The 22,745-nt window shown below is 38.4% G+C and overlaps 1 protein-coding gene across 1 annotated transcript in view; it reads right to left on the bottom strand.

Annotated features, from left to right (window-relative positions):
• The window catches only part of HSDL2 (hydroxysteroid dehydrogenase like 2), a 65,169-nt gene that overhangs the window by 27,506 nt on the left and 14,918 nt on the right, over nucleotides 1-22,745 (bottom strand). The window contains exons 4-8 of the mRNA XM_008513263.2: nucleotides 20,762-20,876; nucleotides 15,681-15,784; nucleotides 14,571-14,669; nucleotides 1,396-1,590; nucleotides 246-317 (exon numbers count right to left, since the gene is read on the bottom strand). Of these exons, the coding sequence (XP_008511485.2) occupies nucleotides 246-317; nucleotides 1,396-1,590; nucleotides 14,571-14,669; nucleotides 15,681-15,784; nucleotides 20,762-20,876 (585 nt within the window). The remainder of the gene's footprint in view (nucleotides 1-245; nucleotides 318-1,395; nucleotides 1,591-14,570; nucleotides 14,670-15,680; nucleotides 15,785-20,761; nucleotides 20,877-22,745) is intronic.

Raw genomic sequence — 22,745 nt, 5'->3', positions numbered from 1 at the left:
AAAAAGGTTGGTTTTTTTAGGCAACATTTTTTTAACCAAATGAAAAGAATATTTTAAGAACTTCTTACTGGTAGAAGGAAAAGACAACCTTCTTCGCTGGAATTAACTAAGACCTCACATTACTTGTCTAGTTTAAGTCACAAAATGGTTTAAAAAGAGAAGGCAGAAATGTCCAGTTGTATATTTAGGAAGAAATATATGTCAGTATTTTTATTTTCCTACATAAAATATGGTCTACATCTTACCACGTGATTCCATTTTCTTGGTAATTGTATCTGGTTGTTCATCTAAGAAGAAATCTGGTATGAGAGGATGGCCTGAAAAATTGACGCCAAAAATAATCAGTTTGATGTAACAACTTCAATATATATTAAGCTTTTAACATCTGTTCGATAAACATTACATCTGTTTTCATTTTACTGAGCATTCTGGTGCAATGGAAAAGACCCCCACGGGAACTGTCAAACTACCTGAACTTCATTAAGCTAAAACACTTCTCCCATAATCCACCTACCCTCCTCTCCGATGGCAAATTTCATCTTTAAGATCCAACCAAAGAGTCACCTCTATGTTAAACCTTTAACTGCTCTCCCAGGAGACTTTGCCCCCTTCTCATCTATCTATACAACCTTTCCCTCCAAAATGCTCAGCACTCACTTCTTACCATCCCCTCAGGATGATACACATGTAAACACGTTGCTTCGTCACCTAGAAATTCAATCTAATGAATAATATTTAAAATATACTATAGCACAAATAAATATAATTCCCATTAATGGCTATATTGTATATTATTTAGTATATATTTTATACATAAAGTAAAAATGCATTATCATCACCAACATCCTCCTCCTTAATTACAGACAGGAAGAATTATTTTTGAACAAGGGGGCCTTCTGAGAACTTCTCAAATCACACTCTCGTACTCAGGACAGCTCCTGCTCACTCTCCTGCACCATCTACCATGAAGCTGCGTTAAGAGACTGCACTTAAGAGACAAACATTTGCAAAAAGCCCATCATCTTAAAAAGTTTCTGTAAAAAACCCACTACTGTATCATGTTACCATATCCTTGAATAAAATTTTTACTCTGTGATTTTTAAGACCTACTTAAAAACTAATTTTCATTCTCGGCTTCAAGATCTGGAAATGGCTAATAGCTGATGTGATCGTCTGCATCTGGATATCACTTAAAAAGCCCTCAAGTCACTTCTGTTTTTCCTTTCTCTGTTTCTAAAGTTGTGCTGTTACGGGTTTTTCTCTTCACTGGGAGGACAGCTTCTAAAAGAGCATATTAATTTTATAATCACAGACACACACACACACAAAACAGATGTGTGTTCATTGCCGAAAATCTGGGAAAACATCACTACTTTTAAAAACTATAAGCATTACCTGGTTTAACTGCATAGATGTCAAAATTTTCTACGCCTTCATCTTTTAAGATATTTTCATCAATAACAAAGTTGCCGGTAAAAGTTTTTGGCCTTTTGAAAATGGAATATGCAGCATCTGCAATGATGTCAACTTTTCTACATTGACTCTCAATGCCAGAGCCTCCCAGCATATCCATAGCAGCAGTGTGTATGGCTGTAGAGAAAACAAACGCACACGTCTGTAACTCCAAATCAAATAATAGGACGTGGAAGTAACAGAAAGACAGCGAATCTCTTTATATTTCTCAGGTGATGAAAACAAGGTCGAGAGAACTTAAGGGATTTGCCAAATGTTCTACTGACATGACTGGGTAGGAAACCCAGTTCCTTATTCTACACAACACTTCCTTGTACAGAACCCCTTCATGAGACGCACAGCAAAATTTGATTAGATTTCTGATTTAGAATGCTCAAGAATCCGTATATCATTCTTTTTTTTAATGTTCTTTTTCTTTAAAGGTTGGCACCTGAGCTAACATCTGTTGCCAATCTTTTTTTTTTACCTTCTTCTCCCCAAAGCTCCACAGTACATAGTTATATATTCCAACTGTAGGTCCTTCTGGTTGTAGCATGTGGGATGCCACCTCAGCATGGCCTGACGAGTGGTGCCATGTCTGCACCCAGGATCCAAACCGGCAAAACACTGGGCCGTCCAAGCAGAGCACGTGAACTTAACCACTCGACCACGGGGCTGGCCCTGCATATCATTCTTGAGAGTCAAGAAAGCCAGTAAGGTATAATAGAATGAACACTGAGCTATAAATCAGGTGAGTGGAGTTTTTATGCCAACTATGTCACGACTTTCGGCAAGTCACTTTAACATCTTTTGGACTCAGTTTCCTGTCTCTAAAATATGGAGCTCCCTTCCTTAGTTTATTGTCCCGCCCTCCCCTCTCCTAGAATATAGAGACTTTGTTCTTCCTGTCCATCACTGTACCCTCAGCACCCAAAACAAAGACAAATGCACCATAAACACTCAATAAATATGTTTGGATTTTTGGGGGTCCCTATTAAGGTCAGATACTGCTTTTATTTAGGGAAATACTAGAAAATAAAGAGCAGCAAAAGGAAGAATTTTTAAATTATCTACAATTCCCTGACTCAGAGATAATTCTCTCCACACCATTGTTGAACTATCACTTAAAGTCACTACACACTGGAATAAAATAATTCAGTCCATAACATGAAAAGTTTATAGTTTTTAAGAGCCACTGACCCTTTTTCATTCATTCAACAAAGAGTTACTGAGCGCTTACTATAAATCAGGCACTGTTGTAGGTATTGGGGACAAATGAGTGGACAAAACAGACAAAAAGCCCCTACTCCATGGCAATGACATTCGAGAGTCCATCTCTATTTCAAAAGAGTGCACAATTAACTAGGGGAGTTTCCTAAAAGCGCTGAGGTAGAAGTTTCTACCTTGTAACTGAAGCTCCTCTACTAAGAATAAATTTTTTTTTTTTAAGATTTTATTTTTCCTTTTTCTCCCCAAAGCCCCCCAGTACATAGTTGCATATTTTTTTTTAGTGTGGGTCCTTCTAGTTGTGGCATGCAGGACGCTGCTTCAGCGTGGCCTGATGAGCAGTGCCATGTGCGCGCCCAGGATCCGAGCCTGCGAAGCCCTGGGCCGCCGAAGCGGAGCGCACGAACTTAACCACTCGGCCACGGGGCGGGTCCCTGGTCTCTCTTGAAGTGATACTTTATTAATAAAAAATAGCAGCTAACATTTATTAAGTGTGCCCTGTGCTGGGCCTGGTGCTACATACTTTCCATACATTATCCGAATTAATTCTATGAGGTAGGTATTATTATGATTCCTATTTTACAGATGAGAGCACTCAGGCACAGTGGGGTTAAGTAACTTGCCCAAGGTTGCAGGAGCTAGAATTAAAACACCTGGCAGTTTGACTCCAGAGTCAGGTACTTGGCCACCATGAGACTAACGAGTCATACCTTGTTAACCAACATGATTAGAGCTGGTTATCATCTCACTCCCATAAAGTACAGAATTTTTCTGTAAATATTTCAATATAGTCTACATTGAGACTATATGCATATATATATATACTCCAGTCTCAATGTAGACTATATATAAAGGGTATGCAAATTCTTAAAAATCCTTAATTAAGAATATGTCATATAAGCATACACACACATAACATAAGAACAAGGAATGGTTTTTCCAAACAACCTATCATTACTTTAATGATCTTTCTATGGAAGATACAAAGAAGGCACAAACAGACATTCAAAATCAGGAAGCAAGCCATAGTTATTCTCTGCAACGTTTTTGCAATGGTAACAGGCTAACCCAAAGGTTATAAACCTGACGACAATAAAAACAGGTTTGCAGTGGGATCAATCAAACGAAATTCACTGATTATTTCTAGGTAAGAAAATAAGCAAGATTTATAATGAAAGCTGATATGCCTTGGATCACAAGGATCCTAAAAGTGACCCTAAAACTTAAGTCTCATTAAGGACTAATAGGAGAAGTATCTAATAGCTTCTGATTGATTCTCCTGATTACAGCTTGCTCAGAAGAGACAGGAACAAGTCTTAAAATCAATCAAAGATTTCCTTTCACATAAATGTGTGGAGTGCATATCAGGCTTCAAACACCAGCATCACCATTGACTCCTTTCTCTTCTGGAGCTTGTCTTACCTCTTAAACGCCTGCCAGCCTCCACCAAGTGCACCTATATATTCTCGTGTGTACTCACTGAACCAAAGATACCATTGATTATGAAGTGCACCACTAAAAGAAAACCCCAGCAACTAAACTACAATACATCATCAATTAATTATAAGAACATCCTGATATCAAAGATGTAAAAATGTGAAAACATGGGCATCTCAGAATCAAGGAAATAGGGTATAAATTCCTGTTTAACCTAGTTGGCAAGAAGGTCCTTTGAAAAAGAGGGAAACTAGTTTTGGCTTCTAGCACCAGAGAGGCCAGCTGCCGTCTTGTCACTTTGACCTCCTTGGTTAGCTGAGTTCCCAAGTCCATGCGAAGTGTAGTCCAGGTCACAGAGGACTGCAGCTGTTCTGTGAAACTTCTGTGATCTTCCTCTGTGCTGCCATTACCAGGATTAGCAGCTGCCATTCCCAGACTCCTCACCCCAGCTCACACGAAATCTATCCAAGAGTGGACTCTCCTCCTCTGCCACACTTGTTCTGACCAGTCAAGAGGTAAGAGGCAGCAGGCATTTTGAATAGCAGCGCTCATCCCTACTCCCCTCCCCTGCTTCCACTTCAGCAGAAACTAAAAAGAAAAAAATTATTCTTAAGGTGACCGAGTTGGGGGCCTGAGATCCTCATGTTGTGAAACTACTAAAGGCTCGCTCTCTGATCCCTTCTCTGGATGTGTTGAATTCAGTGCGGTGAGAGTTCTAGACCCAGGAGGGGTAATACAGCTGGTGGCGAGAAGGAACACCAAGCCAGAGAGGACAAACAGTGGACCAGGACTCTGCTTTCATTGTGGATAACATATGTTACACCGTATCCATTCTGTTAAGTGCAATAAATCTCCTTTGCATTGAAGGGCAATAATATTGGGAGATTACTTCTGGTTCCAACAAGTATAAAGAGAGCGCCACTCTACACAGTCTAGGAAGAGGAAACGTGTCTTTTAAATAGAGGCCTCACAAACACCCGGGAGCCTGGACACCCTCTCAGATCTGTTTTCATCGCTTCAATCAGGAATAATGCAATATTCTAGCTAGCTTTCCTGCCTCCTCTCTCCACAATCTTACAAGCCATCTTATATTCAGATGCCAAATTAGTTCCTAAACCTCATCATATGGTTATATCACTCGACAGCTCCTATTTTCACTCGGTTTATTATTGTTCTCCTGCTCCTAAAATTCTCAAGTGGCTCTCTCTCCTGAATATACGTTAACATTCAAGCTCCGAGACTTGGCGATCAAGACCTGGGGCTCAGCTCATCCATCTCCCCCACAGCCTCACATCCACTCAGCATTCCGGTCAGCCTGAACTACTTGCAGTTTCTCAACTTCAGTGAGAAATAAAAAGCACACACAGTATCATGCACACACCGTAACAAACTCCTTGTAGTTCCACCAAACACATAGTATCTTCCCATGCTGCAGCCTTTGCTGTTCCCTCTGCCAGGAATGCCTTGCCCAGTTCTCCTTGCTAATTCCAACATCTCCTTGAGATTTCATTTCAATTGTTCCATTAGAAAACCTCTTTTCCTGACATTTAATCTGAGCTACACGGCCCTCCTGCTATGTTTCAAAAGTATTCCGTTCATAATTCATCAAGCCATGTATCACAAGGAGCATGACTGTCAATTCTATTTACTGTGCCATCAAGTCTAGGATCCAAATGATATCAATGGTTCCATTCCAAGATGTCTAGTAAAGCTTCTAAAATGAACATCTCAAAGCTAAAGCAAAGATCCAAGCACTGAGCTGATTACTCCCACTGATCCTGATAATAATGTCCTCCATATTCCCTGTCATTCAATGCTCTCTCTCTTTTTTTTTTTTGAGGAAGATTAGCCCTGAGCTAACATCTGATGCCAATCCTCCTCTTTTTGCTGAGGAAGACTGGCCCTAAGCTAACATCCGTGCCCATCTTCCTCTATTTTATATGTGGGACGCCTGCCACAGCATGGCTCGCCAAGCGGTGCGTAGGTCCATACCCAGGAACCAAACCGGCAAACCCTGGGCCGCTGAAGCAGAACATGCAAACTTTACTACGCCACCAGGCCAGCCCCTCCTCTTTTCTTATATAAGCTTTGTTCAGAATGTCTATTCTTGGACTAGGCAGAAGTTAATCATATAGCATGTTCATTCCTTCATCAAATATTTATTGAGTGTCCACAATGACTACAATAAAATGAACAAAATACTGTCTCTAACATCAAGAAGCTTTCATTCCTGCAAGAAAGACATTAAACTATAATTATAAAATTAATAAATTAATTGCACATGTTATACGTGATGTGAAGGAGATGTACAGACTACTAAATCCAATGGTCAGTCCCCATCTGGTAAGATATATAAATGAGACTACATCAAACTAAAAAGCTTCTGCATGGCAAAGGAAACAATCAACCGAATGAAAAGACAATCCACCAACTGGGAGAAAACATCTGCAAATCATATATCTGACAAGTGGTTAACTCACAAAATATATAAAGAACTCACACAGCTCAACAACAACAAAATGAACAACCCAATCAAAAAATGGGCAGAGGATATGAACAGACATTTTTCCAAAGAAGATGGCCATTAGGCACATGAAAAGATGTTCAGCGTCACTAACTATTAAGGAAATGCAAATCAAAACTACAATGAGATATCACCTCACACACCCCCCCCCCCACCCCCGCCCCAGAACGGCTATAATTAAGAAGACAAGAAACAAACAGTGTTGGAGAGGATGTGGAGAAAAGAGAACTCTCATACACTGCTGGTTGGAAGGCAAACTGGTGCAGCCACTATGGAAAACAGTAAGGATATTTCTCAAAAAATTAAAAATAGAAATACCATACGATCCAGCTATCCCACTACTGTGTATTTGTCCAAAGAACATGAAATCAACAATTCAAAGAGATTTATGTATCCCTATGTTCGCTGTGGCATTATTCACAACAGCCAAGACATGGAAGCAACCCAAGTACCCATCAACTGATGATTGGATAAAGAAGAGGTGGTATATATATACAATGGAATACTACTCAGCCATAAAAAAGGATACAATCATCCCATTTGCAACAACATGGATGGACCTTAAGGGTATTAGACTAAGTGAAATAAGCCAGACAGACAAAGAAACACTGTGTGATTTCAGTCATATGTGGAAGATAAACAAACACATGGACAAAGAGAACAGATTAGTGATTTCCAGAGGGGAAGGGGGTAAAGGGGAAAGCAAAAGGGGTAAAGGGGTGCATAAGTATGGTGACAGAAAAAAACTAGATTATTGATGGTGAGCATGACGCAGTCTACACAGAAATGAATATATAAGAATGTAATAATGTACACCTGAAATTATACAATGTTATAAACCAACATGACCTCAATAAAATAATTAAATTAAAAAAAAGAAAAAGAGAGGCACAGTAAAGTGTGAGATTTATATTTTTTGACTATCGTCCACAATTAGTAACACTTTTTACCACGTGGCTAAGAATACATAATATGTACATACACACACTCACAAACATATACATATATACATTCAATTTATATGTGATGTTTATATACAAAACAAAAGTTTATAGGGACCGGCCCCAAGGCCGAGTGGTTAAGTTCGTATGCTCTGCTTCGGCGGCCCAGGGTTTCGCCGGTTCGGATCCTGGGCGCAGACGTGGCACTGCTCATCAAGCCATGCTGAAGCAGCGTCCCACATGCCACAACTAGAAGGACCCACAACTAAAAAGAAATACACAACTATGTAGCAGGGGGCTTTGGGAGAAAAAGGAAAAATAAAATTAAAAAAAAAGTTTATGAAACAATACTGACTTCTATTATGTGCAATGTTCTCTAATATTTTCTATTTTATTCCATTAGAAATAAAATAAAATTCTGGCTGCTATCTCCTAAATCAATTTCATAAACCACGAAATTGATTTCATGCATCACTAAATTGATTTCACCAATAAGTCTCCACATGCAGTTTGAAAAACATTGTCGAAGCATCTTTTTCACTCTCATCTTTTGCACCACTGCAAAAAATACCACTTTCCAGAAAGTCTTAAAAAAATTGTGCCTGTTACAGAAACATAAGGAAAATGAAGAAGCAATAAAACACGGTTCTGATCCCACACGGGCCAGGGAGAAAGGAATCTCGGTCAAATTGCAGAAGAAAGGAATTTCTAAAACTTGACTCCTGGAGTCCTTAGACGAAAAGAAAGATGGGAGACTGGAGAGCCGGCTCCAACAGAAAAGTTTTCCTAAGAGTTACACTAGCAACATGCCTCGTGTTCCAGAAACTCTCACCACAGCCGCTTGTTTCCCCAGCTTCAACATCACAGGCCACTGGACCTTTCACTACTGCTTGGAGCTAAGGAAATCCCTTCACCCAATACACAGCGGCTGGGAAGCAAAGATGAAAAGAAATCCCTCCTTTGTTCCTAAGCAGAACTCTGGGTACGTTTCACATTGCTGTGTGTGGCAGTTCAGTTCCAGAATTATGGGGCTATAATATCTTGTAAAAGTGCTGGATTAAATGTGCTTTTAACAGCCCACTCCCAGATCTACTAGATGAAAAGGCCAGAGAGGTATCCCCAGTACCCCGCACAATGATCGCCACGTGGTAACTGTCCAACAGATAACTGCTGAGTGACGGGTGACTAAAGGAAAGGATGCCAGAGGGAAGAAGAATGGAAACAAACAATGGAAAGGTCCTTTGAGGATACAAGAATACGTTACATGACACAATGGGGAGAATCAGGAAAATCCAGAATGCCAGACATTCTATAAGATAAATGACCTGGTGTTTCAAGGAATCAGTGGCAAGGAAAAAAAATTAACAGCGTAACTACTACAGATTAAAACATTTAAGAGACATATCACACAAATGTAATGTGTGGAACTTGTTTAGATCCTGATTTGAATAAACCGAGTGCAAAGAGAACGTTTAAAGGCACTTGAGGAAACCGGAACACTGACTGGATATTTGATGATATAGAGGTATTTTGTTAATGATTTCTTGCTATGATAAGGATTTCATTTTTTTTAAGAGCCTTATATTTTAAAGATACTCACTGAAGTATATACAGATGAAAGGATAGATGACTTGGATTTGCTTTAAAACAATCCAGGGTGGGTACAGATGAGGATGAAAGGAGACGGAGGCATGTTGGCTGGCAAAACAAGACTGGCCATGTGTGGAAAACGGCGGAAGCTGAATAGTACACGGTGTACTATTCTACTGTGCACGTGCTCGTACGTATGTGTGAAAATTTCCATAATTCAATGTTCGAAAATAAAGGGCCTTAGAGATTACTGACTATAATTCCCAATTTTATACAAGGGGACACTGGGCACAGAGAGCTACCGCAGCTCACACAACTAAGAACAAGGTGAGCAATATAGAAACTGGATGACTTCAAATACTAACGGCGTTTGGATGTTTAAGAACAATCTGTTCTATCATCCCTTTACCCTAATTAGACCGCAGGCTTACCTGACAATCTGGAGGACAGATTAAATGTGTTAATTTAAAAGAAAAACTGTGATTCTGAGAGTACAAATGCCCAAAGGCTCTCACAAAAGAAAAGATGCAGACTGAGTTAATCTGGGAAATCTATTTAGACTTTAGAATCAAGGTACACATATCTGGGGCTGGCCCTGTGGCCCAGTGGTTAAGTTCACGCACTCTGCTTCGGCAGCCCAGGGTTTCACAGGTTCGGATCCTGGGCACGGACATGGCACTGCTTGTCAGGCCATGCTGAGGTGGCGTCCCACATGTCATAACTAGAAGGACCCACAAATGAAAAAACTATGCAACAATGTACAGGGGTGGGGATTTGGGGAGAAAAAAAAAAATTAGCAACAGTTGTAAGCTCAGGTGCCAATCTTTAAAAAAAAACAAAGTACACATATCTGAAGAGTACAAAGGTAGACTACTTCTCTGATTACATTATATTTATATGATTTCTTTCGCCAAACAAAATTTTTAAACCACAAAGGGCAGGAACAATGCGTTTTATTTCTTCTTTTTAATTCTCCAATAATTCCAAGTTTGAGATATGATGAAAAAGTAATGTGCAACTTTAATAAGCGTTAAGAGAGCTTACACATAGATTTTATGCTAGTTCACTATGAAAGTTTCCAGCTTGCCAAATCCACTTAGCGGATAGAAACATTTCCAGCAAATCAAGCAAGCCCTTGGTGCGTTACTACCACATTTAATACCAACGCAGCATAACATAGCAGAAGGAATGCAAGAATTAAAGTAAACAAACAAACAGGGAAGAAACTGCATATATTTAATGATGAAACAAAAGCATTCCATTATTGCCCTGCTATTATTACCATTCAACATTGTTCTAAAAGTATTCACTCATTTAGTAAGAAATGGATGGATAAGGAATTTAACATACACCAAAAGAGCAGAGACATAATTATCATTTTTTGTGATAAGACATTCAATCTGAAAAATCTAAGAGAATCTGATGAAAACTTTTTAGTATTAGTAAGAGTCAGTTTGCTAGTACATTTATAAAAGATAAAGGTGTATAGTTTTTATACATACTTTGATAATAAAGTAGAAAATATACTGGAAAAGATACTGAACACAATAAAAAATATATAAATACCTAGTAATATATTTAAATTAAAAATGGATAGGACTAGTCTGCTTCTGGAAATATGATGAATTAGAAACTCTAAAGAGTTGCCTAATTACAATAAAACTATAAACAGATAACAAACGTTTTTTAAAGCCTTGCTGGGCTCTCAAAAAAATCAAGAGAAATCTACTGGTGGAGGGGAAGAAGAAGGAGAGAGGAGAGGGTGAGCAGAGTAAAGCAAGAAAAAAAGAAACCAAGGGCAAAATTATTGGAAAGAAGAAATACATGTTATTATTGATATGGTTACCTACATAGAAAATCCAAAAGAATCTACAGATAAATTATTAGAGTAAGTTTAGAAAGGTAGTTATCAATAATTTTAATATCCAAAAGCATTTCTATACCCTATCACCAAACAGAAAATATAATTTTTAAAAAACATACCATCTAGAATTGTGGCTGCCCCAAGATGAGACTGTTAGAATACTTTTCCTTCCTCTATCTTCCCTTGCTCATACGAGCCCTTTAGAATTCAATCACTTGCTTATTTCTCCCTTCCCCAACTCATAGGTTTTACAAAGAGAGTTCAGTGCTTTTGGCCAGAGACAAATCTGAAGTCTCCTCTACAAGGTCCTTATTTGGTACCTACATTTCATATTCCCAGTTCTTATTTGGTACCTACATTTCATATTCCCAGTTCTTATTTGGTACCTACATTTCATATTCCCAGTTCTTATTTGGTACCTACATTTCATATTCCCAGTTCTTATTTGGTACCTATATTTCATGTTCCCAGTCACTCAACCATAACCCATTTACAGTTAACCTTCTATATCACATGGTTATTTCCTTGACATTATTTCCTCTCTTCATTTCCCTTTTTCTTGGAAGTCTCTGCTCTGATTGACCTGCTATTTCATTCAGAGCCCTTCTAGAAAATTTTTCTCAAATGTGATATCCTTGCATGTCCCCTCATCTTCCTTTCATCCTGTCAGTAAATGTCATCTTGACTGGGTCCCCTCCTATCAGTAATCTATAGATATTATCCCACTGTCTTCTAGTTTCTGGTGTTGATGACAAAGGGTCTGCAATCTGGTTCTTTTTCCTTTGTAAGTAACATGTATTCTGCCAGAAAGGAGGTAAGGTTTTCTTCTTATCCTAGAAATTCTGAGATTCTCCCAGGTGTCTTTTTTCCCTCATAAATTTGACCTCAAACTTGGTAAACCCTTTAATCTACACACTGAAGTCTTTCTTCAGCGCAAGGGAATTGTTTCCTATGTTTAGTTCAACTATTGTTTCTCCCCATTTGTGCTTTTATCCTCCTTCTGGGCCTCCTGATATTTGCATGTGAAGTCCCCTAAGTCTCTTTTTTCTCTCTTCAGGGTATTTTTGCTCTGTGTTTTAAGATATTTCTTACACTTGAACTTGCAAGTTACTTATTCACTTGTTCACAGCGACCATCCAATTCTTCAATTCAACTACTATATATTTTTTAATTCAAAACACGATCTTTGTGTAGTTCCAGAAAGCATTTTTAATGCCACAATTCAATCTCTTAAGTAGCTGTTGTATTTATGTAATCAAGGTATCTCCTGTTTTCTTTAGCAGTTGTATTTCTCTGAAAGCTGTTTCTCTGGGTGCTTTGTTTATTCCTTCTGTGTTTGGATCCCAGATCCCCTTAGCTGCACCACACTTTTTCTTTGTCTCCTCATTGCTCTACTCACCCTTAGGTAATTTAAACGATGGCAAGCTTGCCCGCAGTGGCAAGTGCAGCAGTCTCTGCCCCATGAGCAGGTAACACATCAGATGTCCCAGTTGTTGAATCCATTTGGGGGCCTAAGAAGAAGTCCGCCTGGTTTCCTCACTGTCCCAGCCTCAAGGGTAGGAAATACTTATTGCACCTTTTGTGTGTTTTTTTTGTTTTTGTTTTTGTTTTTAAAGACTGGCACCTGAGCTAACAATTGTCGCCAATCTTTTTTTCAATTCTTCTCTCCAAAGCCCCCAGTACATAGTTGTATATTCTAGTTGTAGGTCCTTCTGGCTCTGCTACGTGGGATGCCACCTCAGCATGGCGTGATGAACGGTGCCACGTCCGCACCTAGGATCCAAACCAGCGAAACCCCGGGCCGCCGAAGCAGAGCACATGATCTTAACTACTCGGCCGTGGGGCTGGCCCCTTACTGCACCTTTTGAATCCCTCTTGTTGAGCTCCTCAGATCTCCATGGGTCAAGCTCTCTCCAGGAACTTCTGAGGATTTATTCTTTCTCCAGTGCTCTCTACTGGTCCCATTCTGTCCTCCAGACCAGAGGGGAACAAAGTCCTTTACAAGTGTCTCAGTTACTTCTCTTATAGAATCAATGCCGTGCTAATTCCTTCCAAGTCCTGCCTGCCTGCCAGCCCAACAGCTGTTCCACTCAGGGGAGCGTGCAGGTAGCTGGAAAGGGAAGATGGCAAGGACATGAGTTCTAACAGGCACCTTCCCAGAAACCTTTCCCTCTAACCCTCAAATAAGTGGAAAATAGTCCAAGTGGCCATCCGTAAGTTTCAAGGAATGTACTGAAGAACATGAAGATACTTTCAAAAGGAATCCAAAAATCCCATTCATTCAGTAAATATGAGTGACCACCACGTGCAGGCCCACCATGTCTCAGGAGCAGAAACACCAGTATTGACTCCTAAGGAGTTTCCTTGGAAAAATGGCCACACTAATTTGAATGTTTAAATGTTGATGTTAGTGTAATGAAGGTCCTGTTAAATTTTTAAAAAGTGAAATGAAAAAGTGGTTCCCACCACACAATCACTTTAGGATTAAACATACTTTTCTGGAATAGGATTGCCATTTAGATTTAAGATGAAAGAAGTTAATGTTTTCACAGGCATTATCTATTAAATATATGGAAAAATGTGTAACAAAATAAATTGTCTTTTCTTTTTCCTCCTTTAAGCTACTATGATATATAAGTGGAGAATAAGAACCCACAAAAAGGCTTTCCCTTTCTGTCTTTTTTTTTTTTGAGAATTAGCCCTGAGCTAATATCTGCCACTAATCCTCCTCTTTTTTGCTGAGGAAGACTGGCCCTCAGCTAATATCCATGCCCATCTTCCTCTATTCTATATGTGGGATATAAGCAAAGCTTGACAAGTGGTGTGTAGGTCTACACCTGGGATGCCAAACGGCGAACCCCAGGCCACTGGAGTGAAACGTGCAAGCTTAACCGCTGTGCCACCGGGCCGGCCCCCCTTTCTGTCATTTTGGATGGGTCTCCCTCATTTTTATACAGCATATTCCCTAACCTGCAAGCCAGCAGCTTCTGTCATACGTTTACTCTAAAGCTGCATACAAAGCCCAGCCACATGCAGGTTCTCCTGTAAGGGGGGGTCTAGGCTCTCTGTGAACTCAGAAGAAGCCACGTGAAAGTACAGATAAGTCAGCTTTTCATAAAGGAAAGAGACAAAGGTAACAAGAATATAAGAAAGTAAACAAGAATTCATTGGGATATGTGAAGAGAAAACCAAAGCATGAGAACCTGCAGAATTTAGTGAGGTACCAAGGACGAGAATGGAGAAAAAGTTAGGGAAGCACAGTTGGCTTTAATGAGACTCAGGTGTTCCGGTATTCGATGTTTCTAGTATAGCAATTGGCTGAAGAGTCAGTCCTGTAGTCCAAGTCAAAGCTAGAAGATGATTGAAAAGGGCCTTATCTGTACAACAAAAAGTTTAACTTGCTTTCCAGCAGACAGAATGGGGTTACCATTGATAGTCTACTCACTCCCACCACTACACCCACCCAAGACACATCGCACGAGTGTCAAGGGCAATCAATGAGAATCCAATAAATGGATGTTTTTTAAGTACATACCTGTTTTAGGCCATAATGCATTGACTGCAATTTCACCTTTGAATTCTTCTGCCATTCCAAGCACACACATAGACATACCATACTTAGCAATGGTATAAGCTGAAGGAAACCACAAAGAATAGTATTTAATTAAGAAACAAACTAATTTGTGGGCATAAATAACCAATTTCCTTCTATTACTATTTCTTCCCTGATACATTTTTTCAGAATTCTCTAAGAATATAAAATATACAAAATATAATTTTAAAAATGTACTGTTTTCAAAAGAACTATTTTTATGGAAGTAGCTGAACAGGAATGAACTAGTTTTATATATTTCCATTCTAATATTTTATTAAAAGAAAAGATAAACTTTCATTTTTCTCAATATAGGGATGTTATTTGTTTTTTTTTTTCTTTTTAAAGGATGAAAGTGATCATTCAAGGGAAACTACTGCTAGTAAAACCACAACAAAAGGTTACACACTTGTTTAACCTACTCAATTAAAACAGTACTTCTTTCAGTTTTGCACCGTGGGTTTCTACTCCAACTGCCTGTGCAAATTTTAGTGAATGATGTAGCAATAAGGGCTAAGTATCTGATACAACTATTTTAACGGAGACACCCATATGTAAACCTTGTCACTTAGCATACTTCCCACACAACCATCTTAAAGGAGGCACCCACACATAAATCTAGTTATTTAGCACACTCCCCTTAAGTCATTAGTTTGCTGTGAAATGTGAAGCATTTCATGGATAGTTTTTAACCAACTTCATTGAACAATAAGTTAACGTACAATAAAACACACCAATTGGGACTTGAAGGAGCATTCTGGGATGATGGAAATCCCTATCTTGATTGGCAGGTTGGTTATCCAAGTGTATACATTTGTCAAAACTTATCATCAAAGAATCATTCAGATCTGTGCATTTTATTGAGTGTAAATTATACCTCAATTTTTTAGATTACAGACAAAAGATTAAGAATCTGCTTTCCAAAATGCTACCAATTCTGCATAGAAAATTTAATGTTGAATACTATGGACAAATTATGATTCTATCATAGATATACTGATTTAATACAAAACAAATTAACCAAACAAACCATCCCCTTATTCTCCCACCTACCACAGTGCTGTTTGAACCACAGTGGGTTGAGGTTCAGTGGTGGGCTGAGATTGAGGATATGAGCGATTTTACTCTTTTTCAGATAAGGAATACATGCTTTAGATCTGAAAGCAAAAGAAAACACAAGTCAATAGCTTTCTAACACCTTCCTCACTTACATTTTAAACCACTGCTATAGAGCAAGGGAACTTGCTCAGTAATCTGAAGGGTACTTTCATTTGTTTGTTTTTACTTTTCTAGAATGAAGCTAAGAAGAACAACTAATTTTCATCCTTTGAAGCTTTGCTTAATGGCCTGACAACACGATCTGCTTGAAGAAAATAACCAAATCCTTGGCACATTAGCCTTAAATCCAACTCAACTATATCCTTCCAAATTCTCCCTCCCCGACACACACACAACTTTCAGTAACAGTTAATGTACTTGTCGGCCAGCAAAGCCAGCAGTGTGGTAAAGAACATGGGTGTTCAAGTCAGACCTGGGTTCAAATCTTCTTTCTGCCCCTTCATTGTGTGATCTTGGGCAAAACATATAGTCTTCTAATTCTCAATTTTCTCACTTGTAAATGTTGGTAATACCTGCTACCATCTAGGACTGACCAAGGGATTAAAATGAGAGGATATATATGAGATACAACAGTGCAGATACTAAACATGAAATAAACAACTGCTATTATTAGTATGACATATGCTGACTAATTTCTTCTTAGTAGGTGTGGTATTCCTACTGCATTGGAACTGCAATTTAATAATATAACTCCCAATCCATTCCCAAATTTAATTTGCACCAAAATGCAATGCAATATGTCTTTGAGAGCAATATTTAGTTTAAAAAAAAAAACTCTTCATAAGGGTATGCAAATTATTTTACAAAAGACTCAAGTCTAATATTTTAAAATTTTAATTATTAAGCTATAACATATTGTAGCATAATAATTTTATAGCTTTAAGTTTTATTTCTCATTCAATAACTTCTCGGACTTTAAACTAGTCCATTCTTCTTTCAAGTCAGTTTTCTGATTACCAAATGTACAACATTCTTGTTATCACCTGCAACACCTTTTCAAGTTTACGAACCAAATACAATCAACATCACTAAAGGGATTTTGTACATACTGCTGTTCCTTTCCAAAGATGCTTCACTTTTATGAGGGTGAGGGGGGGAGGTGCACATATTACCGCTCATATTCATTAAAATAGTGAAGGTGCACCTCAAAGCATCAATAAGAAACAAACCAAATCTATTTCAGGCAATAAAACGATATTTTACACTCGAAAGAGCTCCTCTCATTGACATTATAAACATGACTTCTCCTTTGATCTATCAGACAAACCTTTCTACCTGCACTTCGCTCCCCTGACCCTCGACAGGGACTAATCTTACATTAGGTGCATTTTCACAGCACATGCCTTATCTTATATACTATACCGAAAACTCTTAGCACCACGCTTAGAGGCTAACACATTCAGTTTAAAGACATAGTTAAGTTTATCGAAAACGTACTGTGTGCAAGGCCTTGCACTTACTACTTTTACATGAATTATTTTACTTACTCAGGGTTGCGAGCTCAAAGGCCTGTAGGGCAGTTGAGTAAATAAAGCAAACGGGGTATGAGAAAAATCAACTGTTCAGAAATATAATCGAACCTTATTACTGAATTTCTATAAGCATTTAACATGATACAAACACATACAATACTGGAGATTATGTATTTAATTAAAACTTAAAAATACAAATTAAGGGTCTGCCTTCTACCTCCCCTCTGCCTTCCAACCCTGTTTTGCTAAACAATTAAAACACAAGGCACAGGCCACAGGCCCCTGGGTGCCAGGGACGAGGAGACAGCTCCAGTTCCTTGCTGAAACCTCCAAAGAGGTCAGTTCTCTGGGCCTCACCCCCACTCTCTCCCTGAGGATGCTCCCCAGGCTTCCCTGAGAAAACAATCTATATTTATTTTCCATGAAGAAATGAGTGTCACTAAATAAAACACAAGACAAAAATTAAAATGGAAATGTTTCATTATGAACTTCTCTGTTATAACTTATACCCTTCAAAGAGGGCTAAAAACCTGAACATTCTCTTTGGTCCAAAGGTCAATGTCAGGTCTTTCATTTGGCAATGCAATATGCCTTTAACTGGGAACAATAGTTAGTTTTACCTTAAAAATAGCTGTTCATAAATGTAAGAACTTTAAACAGTGAATAGAATCTTTGCTTAAAAAAGGGGTTTTTACTTTAGGGTATCTATTCCTGAGATATCTGTAGATTTCTTATTCCAATGTGCTCATATTCAGTTTAGAGACCTACAGCTTATATATTCCATTGTCAGTTCTTCAACTACACAAATAATTTCAATGAGAAAGGTAATTGAACACGGTTAGTTCATTTGCTTATAGTTTGAAATTAGGATTTTTTGTTTTGTTTTGAACTGAATCTTCAAATCTACAATTGTAGGGGCTGGCCCTGTGGCTGAGTGGTTAAGTTTGTGCGCTCCGCTGCATGCGGCCCAGTGTTTCATCGGTTCGAATCCTGGGCGCGGACATGGCACCACTCATCAAACCACGCTGAGGCAGCCTCCCACATGCCACAACTAGAAGGACCCACAACGAAGAAGAATATGCAACTATGTACCGGGGGGCTTTGGGGAGAAAAAGGAAAAAAAAAAACCCTTCAAATCTACAATTGTAGTAATGTAGTTTAGGCCATCATTTTCATTTTTGGAAAATGACCTCAGCATAGGAAAGGGGCCAGATTGTTCTTGCAAGTGGATTTTCCAAAGACATAATTTCACAAGGAACGAACAATGAGAATCATACATTTGCGTTTACATAAGTGATAATGTCAGCTAAAAAAGCCAAGTCTTTGATGCAATCTTTGTTTGGGAACAGCTGAAAATTTTCTCTTGGGTGGCAAAAAGAGCTGATTTCTTTCAAATTAAAAACAAACTATCATCAACAATACGCTACAGCCACACAGTCTTGTCACAGAGCAGACAATCACGTGTGTATTCAACATGAGGAAAGCACTGAACTGTCTGTGGTTCAACCCACGGAAGTGTATTTAGTTCTGAGAATTCATAACATAAGCCATTTTTAACTTTTTAGCAAGAGCACTTCCTAGTGAACAATACAATAAACAAACTGAATTTACGTACCTCAGTGAAACATTTCCACATTAGTGTAGATTTTCATAAGCTTAACGTTAACAATGACCATCACAGCAGCACTGTCTATAGCTATGATTACTAATTTTGACAAATCTATATTAACCCTCCTAAGACATTTCTGAACACTTAACAAGTCACTTCCTAATGCTCATATTACGGGTACCCAGTCTAAAAATTTTTTAATCACACCAAAATTCTCCTGACACCATAAATAAACATAACTAGGTGGATGGAATATTTATATCTGTGGCTTCATCACCTATATTAGAAACTGCCACAAATGATTCACCTTTCTCACATATTGTGCCCTTCTGAGCCTTAATTCAACATGGTGAGCAACAGTATTCCTGGTTGGTTTATATTTTTAAACACCTGTTTAAATGAGTGTTTACATTTAATCAAAATTCTTTCACAAAGTTTCCAGCTATAAAAGATTTTGATGCTCAGATAATTTCTTCATGTAACACATAACTGTATCACATACAACATTGCTGATTTTATTTGAAAATAAACACAAACCCTATTGAAATGTTAGTCCTTTTATAGCTCATTAAGTTTTTCACCACAATCTTTTCTATATGCTTGCCAAAGTTCTTACCATGGTTTGATTCACTACGATATACCTTACATATTGCGTTTACAGAAGTAAATTCAATAAAGTAAGCTCTCACTCATTTCAGTTGAACATATGGCCCTCTTGGCATAAGTCTCATTTTCCCACTTCAGATAGACATGGGTATGAGAAATATTTTACTTCCCTCTTTAATATAAGAAAAACAAAAGCATAAGAACAATGAACGGCAACTTGTTAGCCTATCCTCCACATTCAGAAGACAATGGAGCTCATGTCCCATCTCATGAGCCAACTGATACTGTGCCACTCAGCCATGTAGGAATGCTGTCTCTATGTGGCCAGATTTTCCAATGCTTCAAGAAAATCCAGAAATCTGCATTTTTGTGTAAATATGATTTTTTTCATGTAGGCAACTGATGGAATTTTGAATGTAGGTAACTAATAAAAACAATTTTAACATGGTGAGGGCCAAGTTTTGCAGACCCAACAAAACACAGCTGGGGGCAAAGTTTAGGACTAAGTTAACAAAGTTTATATTTAACCCTCATGACCAATCCTATGACATACTTCTTTATTATCCCCATTTTACAAATGAGGACACTGAACCTGCAAGAGGTAAGTTACTTGCACAAGGTCACAAGATAGAAAGTCATGAGGAATAGGGGGCAGGATTTGAATCCTACTCAGAGGAGTCTGGCTCCAAAGCCCAAGGTCCTAACCACCTGTTCTATTATACATATAAGGCAGATACACATAAGAGACATTTAAGGCAGACAAGCAAGTTCTATCTATCCTTATGTCTACAAGCAAAATGGTAGAACCCGAGGGTAAATAAATAAACAAATGGACACTTAAACAAAAGAGGGAACCATCTGATCAATCCAGAACAGATCAGGACTACCTTCACTTTCATTCTATATTCTATATTTCCCCTGATATTGTTCAAGATAGAATTAGCCTTTTGTCAGTTACATTAAAATGTGATTCAAAATGAGCTTTCTGTTAGTTATATAACTTAAATTCAAGTGTTCTGTAGAGGAAGGAGAGACTATTGCTGGCTTGAGTAATAAGAAGACTATGAAAGACTTGGTATGCATATATGTATTTGTTCATGCAAACATTTGAAAATGCTTGAGCTATACTTCAGTCTTTCCTAGAGTCACAGAGAAAAGGAGCTCTGAATAAACTATTTATTTACAATACTATCTGCTGCCTCGGAGTACTTTTAGGCCTTTACAAGTATTGAGTAGATTTTAAACTGTATTGATAATCCAGTTCAAATCTGTTTACAACTATTCTATGAGGAATCATTGCAACATTCTCTCCCACAACTCTAACTTACGTAAGGTAGGTGCCTCTGGTGTTGACATTCATCATCAAATCCACTCTCTTCGTAGGTGTCTCCAATGTGTTGGTCAAGCTGATAGCACTGGCGTTATTCACCAAAACATCAATTCCTGTTTTCAAATAATCAGTTTCCTATTAGTGTAACTTAAACTTCATAACAAAAAGAAATAAACACATTTACATAGTTGAACCCTAAATTGACTCACAAATACTTCCTTTAGGTAATATGACTGACCAATACAACGATGTAAGACTCAGTAGCTGTGTTTAAAGGCCCACATGATTTTCCCTGGCACCACGGAGACAGTCAATCCTCAGAGCTCCACATGACGCTACGAGGAGGCTTAGTCCTTAATGGTTTGTAGCTCCCATTCTTCTCTGTTCCCTTACCTTCTGTCTTCCTTCCCTGTCTCCAAGAACCTTAAGTCAACGTCCTTAAAGTTTTCCCTCCTCTCTAGCATCTTTCCAAGGCCTGCCCTCTTTCCAATCACACCACTCCCCCTCCTCTCTAAGACCCTTACTTAAAGGAGAGAGCTCCTTTCTGGTCTTGGGAACTAGAAAAAGAGAACAGACCTAGAGTTTCAATTCCAGGGAAATTATCAAAGTAGACCAAGTTTGTTTTGTAACCCATACACAAAATAAAATAAAATAAAATAAGTCTAGAATAACTATTATTTCTGCATAGTCTATCCAGTCCCTACCCATATGTAACATATTTTGTTTATAGTTAGGAGTTTAATTAAATATGTTAAAATGATAAAATACAAAAGTATTTCAAACCCTTCTCTGTGTTTCTACATGGACATCATAATTCTTTCCAAAAAGCACTTAATATTCCACCAAATAGAAATATCACAATTTCTACTGCTAGGGTTAGACTGTTGCAATAAACATCTTTTGTTATCCTTGTAACTTTGCCATGCCTCCTCTCTCACAATATGCGGATAATGGTTTAAATAAGGTTATTATACTCACTGAAACACTTTAGTCATAAGCACCCTTTGTTCACGTATAGCAACATTATAAAATTTTGCTCACATCCTCCTTCCTCAATTTCCACACCCTTTAGTATAGAGTTTGTGTTGCTAACGTTTTCTTAAAATGTGTCCTTAGACTAGCTTTGGATTTAACTGTAATACATTTTATAGCTTCATTATAGTAAAACTCAAACTCAAGTAAATCATCTGTATATCCGAGACAAGTTCTAGGTGCTGTGACTACCACCTTTCCAGAATGAACATAACAATGCTTGCCTTCAGCAGTGGAAAAGGCCCGTGGAAAGAATTTTTAAATCTAGGACATGTTTCTCAATCCACAAAGCTAGTTGCTCAACCACATTACTAAGAGATAATCACCGAGGGCCTACTCTACACCAGCCACTCTGCCAGGCCTAAGAGACAAGATAATAGTCACTAAAGAAGAAACCAGGTGGGAGCAAAGCAAATTGAGGGTCAGGGTGAGATGCTGAACTGATGGGTATATATATATGTGTATATATATATATATATATATACACCACCTGTGTAGAATTACCCTACTCAGGAAGTTGAAGCTAGTGAGAGTGGATCCAATCAATGGATTCTTTGGGCAAATCCAGACTTTACTGACTTCATCTCTCTCACTATGTGATAACAAGTGACAAGTATGTTAGCAGCACAAACTCTGGGCCCAAAAGCAAAGAAAGCAGATGAGGAATGAAGATATACTGATGTGGGAAATATATCTGACTTGCCAATGATAAAGAAAAAAATGGGTCCAATTTAAGAGGTAGGTTAAAATACTAAACTCAGATGGGCCAGATTAAAATGGATCAGGGGACGTAGTGGGAAATGATACACAAAAGGCATATATGTGCCAGCTGCAGGAAAAAAAAAGGTGGCAGGAAAGAATGTTTCTGTGGTTTATGAAATAGCATAATTTGGGGCCGGCCCCGTGGCCAAGTGGTTAAGCTTGTGCGCTCTGCTTTGGCGGCCCAGGGT

The sequence above is a fragment of the Equus przewalskii genome, chromosome 26, assembly GCF_037783145.1.
Source record: "Equus przewalskii isolate Varuska chromosome 26, EquPr2, whole genome shotgun sequence".
NCBI classification, from domain to species: Eukaryota; Metazoa; Chordata; class Mammalia; order Perissodactyla; family Equidae; genus Equus; species Equus przewalskii.
The sequence above is the reverse complement of the archived record's forward strand: the minus strand, read 5'-3'. Positions and strand labels throughout refer to the sequence as shown.